General features: G+C 37.2%; 3 protein-coding genes across 3 annotated transcripts; 1 reads left to right on the forward strand and 2 right to left on the reverse strand.

Moving 5' to 3' along the window:
- Positions 1-2,426: 2,426 nt before the first annotated feature.
- Positions 2,427-2,895, reverse strand: LOC108967426 (cuticle protein 16.5-like). The gene is made up of 2 exons (XM_018930820.1): positions 2,832-2,895; positions 2,427-2,761 (listed from the first exon to the last, which is right to left on the reverse strand). The coding sequence occupies exons 1-2, from the start codon at positions 2,841-2,843 to the stop codon at positions 2,543-2,545; spliced, it is 231 nt and encodes a 76-aa protein (XP_018786365.1). The 5' UTR covers positions 2,844-2,895; the 3' UTR covers positions 2,427-2,542.
- A 3,853-nt stretch (positions 2,896-6,748) lies between these two features.
- Positions 6,749-7,275, forward strand: LOC108967425 (cuticle protein 16.5-like). Its single transcript, XM_018930819.1, has 2 exons — positions 6,749-6,836; positions 6,929-7,275. Exons 1-2 carry the CDS (start codon positions 6,825-6,827, stop codon positions 7,145-7,147), a joined length of 231 nt encoding a protein of 76 aa, XP_018786364.1. The 5' UTR covers positions 6,749-6,824; the 3' UTR covers positions 7,148-7,275.
- A 1,747-nt stretch (positions 7,276-9,022) lies between these two features.
- Positions 9,023-9,408, reverse strand: LOC108967423 (cuticle protein 16.5-like). Its single transcript, XM_018930816.1, has 2 exons — positions 9,378-9,408; positions 9,023-9,307 (listed from the first exon to the last, which is right to left on the reverse strand). The coding sequence occupies exons 1-2, from the start codon at positions 9,387-9,389 to the stop codon at positions 9,080-9,082; spliced, it is 240 nt and encodes a 79-aa protein (XP_018786361.1). The 5' UTR covers positions 9,390-9,408; the 3' UTR covers positions 9,023-9,079.
- Positions 9,409-9,844: the final 436 nt, after the last annotated feature.

Consider the following 9,844-nt stretch of genomic DNA (forward strand, 5'->3'; position numbering starts at 1 on the left):
TAGGCAGCGGCGTAGGGGGAGGCGACCAATGGAGCTGAGTAGGCCARTGGTGCTGCTACCACAGCGGGCTTGGGCTCGGCAGCGGCGAAGGCGAAGAGGGCGACGAAAACGAGAGCGAACTGCAAGGAAGAACTCATTTTATTACAAAACAAATTCATAATAAACAAATTATGGTTAGTTTGTACTTACGTATTTGAACATTTTGATTGTTTGGTAGTTGTTCTACTGTTGTGGAGCACAATTTTACTGATGACAAATTCGTTGATTATCCGTCTTTATATACGAATACAATTAGTTTGTTATTGCGATTTTATTGGCCGAGAAGTTTTTGAGTTTTTGTTTTGTGTTTTTTTGGTTTTTATTTCGACAATTTTTGGCTAAGCACGTAGAAGGCCGCAAATTGACCACTTCCATTAAAATAATCGCTTAAAATGTGTGTTTACTCACATATATATACATACTTATAGCTGTATATATATATGTACAGTATATCATATGAAATCAAGCATGCTCTTTTAGGCAGAAATACTTATCAATTATTTCTCTTCTACAATTTGAAAAAAAAAAAATTACATATGCTATGAGATACCTACGTAGTCAAAGAATAGTCTTAAATCATTAATATTTATTTAATGAAAAGTATTGTGATAAAGAACTGTATTTAAGACCTGTGAAAGTTCATTTTGTATGAAGTGTTTAATTTTTATATTATGGATGGCACAGTGATACTTATTCTCTAGTATATATATCCTGTATTAAGTTCGCCTCGAAGTTTGTAATCCCCAGAAAGAAAATTTGTAGATCTTCTATGGTATATACTGTATATAAATGGTCAGGCGGACGAGCAGAGTCAGTTTCGCCATCTGTCGACAAATATTGCACATGCCCTTTACTCGCTAAAAAGCTGCCTCATCTGTCGAAACCGCCGACATCGTACCGCTATATAACATTTGTAGCTGTCATACAAAATGACGATAAGAAAGAGTCTAGATGTTTCCACCTCAGCTTTCTCATTGAAACTTTAACAAGTTACATCTTACAAAATCCTTACTCTCACCTTGTGAGTGCCAATGAAATATGTGACCCTCTACTGAAGACTAGTTGTTCAATGGACCTTTTACGTTCCACTCTGAGGCATAAGGGTTTCGCAAGCCCCACAACTGCTGGTTGCTGACCAAACGGTTTCACAATTATCAACGAATCCGCTGTGGTCAAGCTCCCAGACAAGTTTAATATGGTAGTAGCTTGATGTTGCTGCTAATGAGGTCATGACCTTCTTGACTCTCAATCAGAGCTCTTGATCTCGTGAGATAAATTCCTAGTTATTTCTAGTTTTCTGGACGACTGAAAGCTCATGGCATAAAAAGCTTACCTCTAGTACAAATCAGTAGGCCTATATTAAAAAGTGTAGGTAAAAGTATTATACATATGTATAGTGGACATTGTAATAAGCTTGGCACATATTCCTCTCATAAGGTTAGGAGAGCATATAGACATATTCTATGGTGAGGGAGAGAAATACATACAACAAAAGGTATTGCTGGCACGGTAGTGGTCGCTGCCAACTTTTGGCAGCCGTGTCATCGACAGAGATTCATTAAGAATGCAAGAAATGTTGCAGTGCTTAAAGGCATGGACCAACATTGACAAAGCGCAACAGCAAGCGTTTATGTGTGTTGCTACTCATTTAGGGATTTTCGATTTTGTTTGCTCTTCCTGCTTTCTGCAAATTGCAAAATGACCGCATTTTTTAGATAATGCTCGAGTAAATCTGTAAGAATTTCTAACTCGCAAGCAGCAATGCTATAATATAGGGTTCGAAAGTTGGAAATTAGTAGAAATAAATTGATACCAATAGACTACTGTGTGTTTCTAAAACCTTTAGAACAATTTTCAGATTATTTCAAGTCATAAGACATGTTTCTAAAGAGTATATATGATACATTAGAGCGTTCCGACGTACAAAGAGGCAAAAATCGGAGAAATCGCATATGCTAGAAGTTTTCTAAGGGTCATTCTGAACAACTTTGACTAAGAGAGTATAGAAATAAAACTGGTTTTAGGTAAGCGATTTGTAAGGCGAAGCTTTTTAGGGATCGGAAAAATTTCTTAGTCCGTTTTTGAGTTATCTGAATGATATGATTAAAAAAGTAGGTGAATTTCTACATTTTATAGATCATTTGCCGGATCGCTGGCTTAAAACCGGGTTTTGACCCATAGTACCTTTGGCAATTTGTTCAGAAAGAGAAAACATTTTACGTAGAAAATTTTCCGCATACTCGACTTTATAGAAAAAAATTTACTGTAATGTCCTTAGGAAAATCTTTTCATATTTCACTATTTCAAGACAATTTCAAGTGTTTGCGTTTTAAAAAGAAAAAAACAAAATAACCCAGGAAGTACCAATAAAATATAGAAATAGAAGATTTCGTTTTAATTCTGTTTTATTGTTGCTTGTTTGGAAAATTTATTTTCTGTACTTTTAATTCGTTGGCAATGAAGTCCAATTCGATGCTATCACAGGTCAGTCGCTACATTCCGTTTACTTGCGGAGCACATAGGCGGCGCTGTAAGGGTAAGCGGCGTAGGGTGAAGCGTAGGCGGCATARGGAGCGGCGGCGTAAGCSGCATATGGGGCAGCRTAGGCAGCGGCRTAGGGGGAGGCGACCAATGGAGCTGAGTAGGCCARTGGTGCTGCTACCACAGCGGGCTTGGGCTCGGCAGCGGCGAAGGCGAAGAGCGCGACGAAAACGAGAGCGAACTGCAAGGAAGAACTCATTTTATTACAAAACAAATTCATAATGAACAAATTATGGTTAGTTTGTACTTACGTATTTGAACATTTTGATTGTTGGTTTTTGTTTGGTGTTTTACTGTGGTGAAGCAAAATTTAACTGATGCCAAATTCGTTTATTGCTCGCCTTTAAATACAATTCGACGGGGAAGTCAACTTGTTGGCGACTTTTGATTTTTATTTATTTTCTTTGCAATGAATATTTAATCGCTTTGTACTAAACACTTGAAGGCCTGAAGGTCGTAAATTGACACCTTGTATTAAAATACTCAAGTGTGAATGTGTGTATTTGAAAGAGGGTGTATGTTGCAAACAAACTACATGGAAAGACATGCTCAGAATACATAGGCGTATGTAAAACTTACCTAAGAAAAACAACACTCTTTATACTCTTGCAACATGTTGCCACAGAGCATAATAGTTTTGTTCACCTAATGGTTGTACGTATCATCTAAAACTAATTGAGATAGATATAGTGTTATAAATATATACATACATATATAGGTATATAAGAGATCTCGGTGATGAAAAATTCCGGTGGTTGTCTGTCCGCCCGTCTGTCTGTGCAAACGGTAACTTCAGAAAAAATTAAGATATCTTAATGGAGCCTGGTATGCGCGTTCCTTGACAAAAACCAAGTACAAGTTCATAGATTCGCGTAGTCAGACCACTGCCACGCCCACAAAACGCCATTAACCAAAACCCTATAAAGTGTCATAACTAAGCTCTAAATTAAGATATAGAACTGTAACTTGGCACAGAGGATTGCAGTAGGCGACACGTGTGGTTAAAATTTAAAAAAGTGGGCATGGCCGCCCTCTAATAAGCTTAATGTGTATATCTCTTAAGCCACCTAAGCTACAATAACCAAATTCACCTAGCGCAAATATTATGAGAACTCCTACCAAAAAATTAAATAACGCTCACTAACCATATAATAAAATGTATGGCGAAATCGCAACAGCCATGCCTCTTTTTCATATAACACAATTTTATTTGATTTTCTTCTGTACAAATATGCCATCTTATGGCCCAAAATTCTCCAAATCCAACAAAAACTGTTCAAGCCCCTAGGTACCGTATATGTGGACCACAGTATCTATAGCTGACTTTTGATCGAAAATATCGGTCAATGTGTCAGATTTACAATTGAAATTCCTTTCCTGATTGTAGTATGCCTGTGTGCTACAAATGGATTGGACGAGGTCAATACTCCACTGAGCAACCAAATACCTAATATAAAGATTTTCGAACTTCGGGTGACTTTACACTTCATCAAGCGGCCAATATGTGAGTTATCTGAATAAAATTGAGAGAGCGTGTTTTTCTTATAACGGTGCACATTTGTGGTAAGAATCAATGAAATCGGGTGAAAACTCGCCCTAGATCCCATATAACTAACAGGTCTTATGTACTTGAAGCTACTTCCCTGGCTTTAATCCTTGCAACCTCCAAAAGTTCGGTTATATCCAAACTTAGCCCTTGCTTACTCGTTGCATTGAGCTTTAATGGATATATCTTCTAGGCATATTTCGTACAATTATTTTAAAAAAACATCGCATGAAAAAAATCTGTCCAATGACCTTTCGTATTCTGCTCCAACCTAAAGAGAATTTACAATTTACTTCTTCCAAGCAAGTTATGAATGAAAGATATATAAATAAAAACAAACATTAGCATTACTTACATCGGAGCGACAATACCCTTCACAGGAGCATTTTTTACAGTTAGGGGACTCACAACTTGTCGCAGCGCATAGTAAAATCATAGATTTCTAGACTTGTTTAAAAAATATACGAAATCTTTATGAGACTATATGAAACCCCAAAGTATAAAACGGTCAGTTTGAATACCTTATAATTGTTGGGATTGTCTTGGACAATAATTTATTTCCCACTTCGCGCAGATATTTTATTCAAAAAATAGTCTTAACTACAGATTTTACTATTTTCACAGCAGATTCTTCTCTTCTTCTCGGAGCAACAGAAATTCATTGCTGTTTCATTCCGCTGCATTTGCAGTCAGAACAGAGAGAGAGTGTATCGGCTCCTTGGCGTGAAAGTGCGCGTGTAAGAATTTGCAGATATTTTGAAATGTTTATTTAAACAAAAGCAGCTGCTCCATACGGAACTCAACAAAGTCGCAGAATATTCTGATTTGGCTCAAAATTAAGACGAGGGAAAAAGGTGCAACAAAATGAATTTGACGCATTTAATCATTTTGAGTTTACTGAAGGTGTGTGCAAGTGATACATTTGATAGGGATCGTATATATTTTCCTGATAATTTGCGAAAAGTGTCCATAGGTACGAAAATAATGTTGTAAATTCAATTTTGGAAATAGTGGGATTCATTTTGATACAAATAGCTGTCGACGCCTCCAATGGTACAAACCATACTGACATTTCATATCGAAGTGGAATATGGAACATTTATCCCCTGGATCTACTACCAAGAAGAAAACCGCGACGAGGAAATAAGATATTTTGATATGTTGGGATAGAAAATAGCGTATCTCCAGATTGTTGTGTTTTAATTTCAGTGAAAATAAATCATATAATCGTTTATTCAATCATAAATCAATATACTTTATTTTGCTGAAAAATTGGGTATTGAGTAGTCGAAAAAGTCGTTTCGTGTTTTGTCAATAGATGTCGTTGCAGGCGTATATCTGCAGAGCTACCAATCACATTGTGTCATACCATCTATTGTTGGGAAGGTGAGCTTCATTTAACCAAAAAATAGCAATAAATTCGGGGAAGTTGAAAAATATTACAGTTGTTCAAAAATGAGTGAAAATTAATTGAAATAATGAGAAATTCGCATTATTTTTAAATTTTTGTATAAAAAAGGGAAGACTGCCGCGCAAGCCACCAATGAAATTTTTGAAGTTTTCGGAGACGAGGCTGTATAAGCTCGAGTAGCACAACCATGGTTCGCTCGCTCCCGTTCTGGAAGTTTCGATTTACACTGATGGAATAATGTCTCCAGCGAGACGCCGCCTGCTCTAATTTTGATTAGAAATACGAAAAGACTTTTTCGTCTACCAATATATGGCATGTAATCAAGAACGCCAATAAAATACACTTCATAAATATGCTATATACAGGTATGTATATGCATGTGTGCGTGCGTGTGAGTAAGCAAATATTGCATTAGCTGTGTACTAAATAACTGCGGACATGACGTCTCAATGACGATGGGCACGCAGACTATCGATAACCGTATCACCGCGAGCGCTTCATTTGGTATGCAGGAAGCGTCGCCGCGCTTGGAGGCAGCAGGTCATTTGAAACGCCCCCGCACGCTCCCCGCTAAATGACGGCTGTTGTGGCAGCTGTTATTCAGCTTTTGTTGGCATTTGTGCTTTTGTGCATTTTCGGGCAATTTTGCTTTATTTCAGCCCGAGGCGGCTTTATGCCCACCGCTCCCCTCCAATACGTGTGTGGCAAGATGGCCTTTAATTATTAGTGCTAATGCAAGTACTTGACAGCAAAAACAACACATGCTTGGCGTTAAGTCCAATTACCACACAATTGACGCAGGCCAAAATGTGTGCTAAAAATGTCAACAAGAACTTCATTACAAATACACGCAATAATTATAACACAAACAAGAAACGCTAAGGTCGCAATTGCTTCATTTGCCTTATTTACATATTTAATTTAGTTAGTAGTTTTATTAGTTTAATTCATTGTCGTGCACTTATATTTCGGGTTGTCTATTATCACCCAAGTTGGTACTCGTAAACGTGTGCATTAAAATGCGTGGCTCAACGCCTCCAAAATCGGACTCATAAAGAAACATACACATGTGCGTACAAGTGCGCGTGTCATTGGACATCACAGCTGATTGTTCATAACCCTGCACGTTATGCCCAAAACTTTGCCAATGTCAGCTCTTTGAACGCATAATTATGTCGAGCTACGAACCATCGGGCAAATGGTAAGCGTATATAAACGCAAGCGATTGTCATATGTTTATCAGTTCAGTTTTGTTTCCTCAACAATACAGCACAAACCAAACACAAGATGTTCAAATACGTAAGTAACTTTAGTCACACTTCCATAAGCATTCGGATTACATATTGATTACCACAAAGCACCTCTAACTTAAAATTGTCTTCCTTTTGCAGTTCGCTCTCGTTTTCGTCGCGCTTTTCGCCTTCGCCGCTGCCGAGCCTAAGCCCGCTGTGGTCGCAGCACCATTAGCCTACTCCGCCCCATTGGTCGCCTCCCCCTACGCCGCTGCCTATGCTGCCCCATATGCCGCTTACGCCGCCGCTCCTTATGCCGCCTACGTTTCACCCTACGCCGCTTACCCATACAGCGCCGCCTATGTGCTCCGCAAGTAAACGGAACCTAGCAGTAGAACTCTGGAACTGTGATTGTACAATAAATGAGATTGATTGGCATTGAATAGGAGAAATTTGGACTCAAACTTATTGAAATAATGAAATAAAACTGAAAATTTGGAAACGAAGTCACAAACTTTTATTATTCTAATGTTCTTTTTCACGTTTTCAATTTAAGTTGGCCATTTACAGAGCATAGAAAATCCACTTGCAAAATAAGAACATGTTTGCATTCCCTTTAGATGAAAAAAAAAAAAATATTTTACATTTTACAACATAACGGTCTATTTTTGCTCTTCTTATAACTATAGAAAAACAGATGTGTAGGCAAATAAAAAATTTGAGCTAATGAAAAATACATAACTTCAGACCAATTGAATTTTATGGTCTAAAGGAAACAAACTATGTTCTAGAAGCAACGAGGCAAGTAAGAATGAAATATAGAAGAATTATCGGAATTTGGAGCCTTAAAACGTCTATTTGGGTTCTGATTGATTTATGCTCTGATGGAAACTAGACCACAGGCCCCAACCATTTAAGTGAACCCCTCTTTTCGAATCAAATTCTAAACGCGTTACTACATTTTTAGAGCATAATTTATTTTATTAGATTCTACCATATTTTAATAAAAATTTTAGATATTCTAATTTATATCCACATAGCATCTGCTCAGTCTAAATTAGGTATTTAATTAATGGAGAAAAATATTTACTCCGCCATATCGCAGTGTTATTACGTCGGTTCGACACTTATTTGTTAATTTCCAGGATACTTACACAACTCTGTCAACCTTTCTAGTTTACTTTGTGTTCTGCTTTATGGGGTGGTTACATGGGTTTACGGGTTTCAAAGAATCGGTTTTTGTTTTTCATTGCCTTATAAAATTCTACAACACTTCTAGAATATTGTCCTAAGTTGATCCGATCGATAGTTTCGGAGATACATCCTTGAAAACTTGTGCGCTCGAGGTTAGCTAGACTAAGCACGCGGTCTTTACACGCGTTTTCTCGAAACTGTGTTTTGAAGTCGATTGGCATGATTCCTCGAGAACTACTGAACCGATCTTCATGAAATTTTACGCCGGTCTTTAAAATGCAATTTTTAATGAAATTTTCATTTCTTTGTAAAAATGCCTACAAAAAATCCAAGTTTTAGTTTTCCTCTTCATCCACGTTCTAAGTTAAGGTTTTAACTAAAAACACGTATTTTTTCAAATGAGATAGAGAGAAGGAGATATCCTGCAAATTCGGGTGCATCTTTTTTCCGATGGGTCACCGGATATGGTGTCGCAATAACCGAGCTTACAATTTTTTTTCTAATAATTTTAAAATTGCTTTGTTAATAATATATGTTTGTAACAATAAATTTTAATAAAATATTTCAGTTTTTTCTTTAGAAAATAAAAGTGTTGAATAAGTGTAGGTTTTTTACCCAAGGAAACCCATGTAACCCCTTATACTAGTTGAAGGAGATTTTTTTTTTTTTAATTTATGTTAAGAACAAACATTCATATAGAACATTCATGTCAATAATTAATATAGCTATAATAATAATAAAAATAAAGAAGTAGACTTCCAATACTTTACCTGACTACAGAGTATGATAAGAGTCTTGTTTTGCTAGCCAAGAGCTTAGAATTTGTTTCAACGGCCAACAAGATTCGATCCATGGATGAGTTCCAATATACTGCAAGTATCTTATTTATAATTTTGTAATGACTTGAGAACCCATTTACTATTAAATTTCGAACTAATGAAAGAATAAGAAATCAATGATGAAGTTAAGTTCCATTGAGTGGCTCGCAGCTGTCCCTCATAATTACTTTTTCCTATTTTCCGATTAAAATTTGAAAGACTTATTTATCGTTTATGGCTTTGCCTTATTTTTTCAATTTTTTATCCTTAAATTACGGTATCTTTTGCCACATTCCGTTTACTTGCGGAGCACATAGGCGGCACTGTATGGGTAAGCGGAGTAGGCGGCGTAGGGTGAAGCGTAGGCGGCATAAGGAGCGGCGGCGTAAGCGGCATATGGGGCAGCATAGGCAGCGGCGTAGGGGGAGGCGACCAATGGAGCTGAGTAGGCCAATGGTGCTGCTACCACAGCAGGCTTGGGCTCGGCCGCGGCGAAGGCGAAGAGGGCGACGAAAACGAGTGCGAACTGCAAGGAAGAACTCAATTTATTACAAAACAAATTCATAGTAAACAAATTATGGTTAGTTTGTACTTACGTATTTGAACATTTTGATTGTTGGTTTTTGTTTGGTGTTTTACTGTGGTGAAGCAAAATTAAATTGATAATGAAATCACTTATCGCTCGCCTTTAAATACTTGTGGATTAATGCGTTCTGCACGCTAATGTAAGTATGTATATGATCAGTCTTGCTCATTTATGTATGCAAGACACTCGTGAGTACTGGGGAGGAAAAGTAAGGGGAAAGAAATGTTGTTTCTTTTTGCCTTCAACCCATGCTCTACAAGTCGCGTCGCTACAGCGTGTGTATCCATACGCTGCCAAAAATAAAAATAAGTGTATCTCAAAGGTTCATAGACATTTAATAAATAATTGGCAAAATAAAGAAATAACTGTTCCAGAATCCCTATAGATTAGGTTAGGTTAGATGGCTGATCGAAGATCGGTCATGAAGCTATAGAAAAGAAGAAGTCTCTAGTTCTAACACATAAATTAACAAAATGC

This window comes from Bactrocera latifrons, unplaced genomic scaffold, assembly GCF_001853355.1.
Source record: "Bactrocera latifrons isolate USDA-ARS-PBARC rearing strain unplaced genomic scaffold, ASM185335v1 scaffold_188, whole genome shotgun sequence".
NCBI classification, from domain to species: domain Eukaryota; kingdom Metazoa; phylum Arthropoda; class Insecta; order Diptera; family Tephritidae; genus Bactrocera; species Bactrocera latifrons.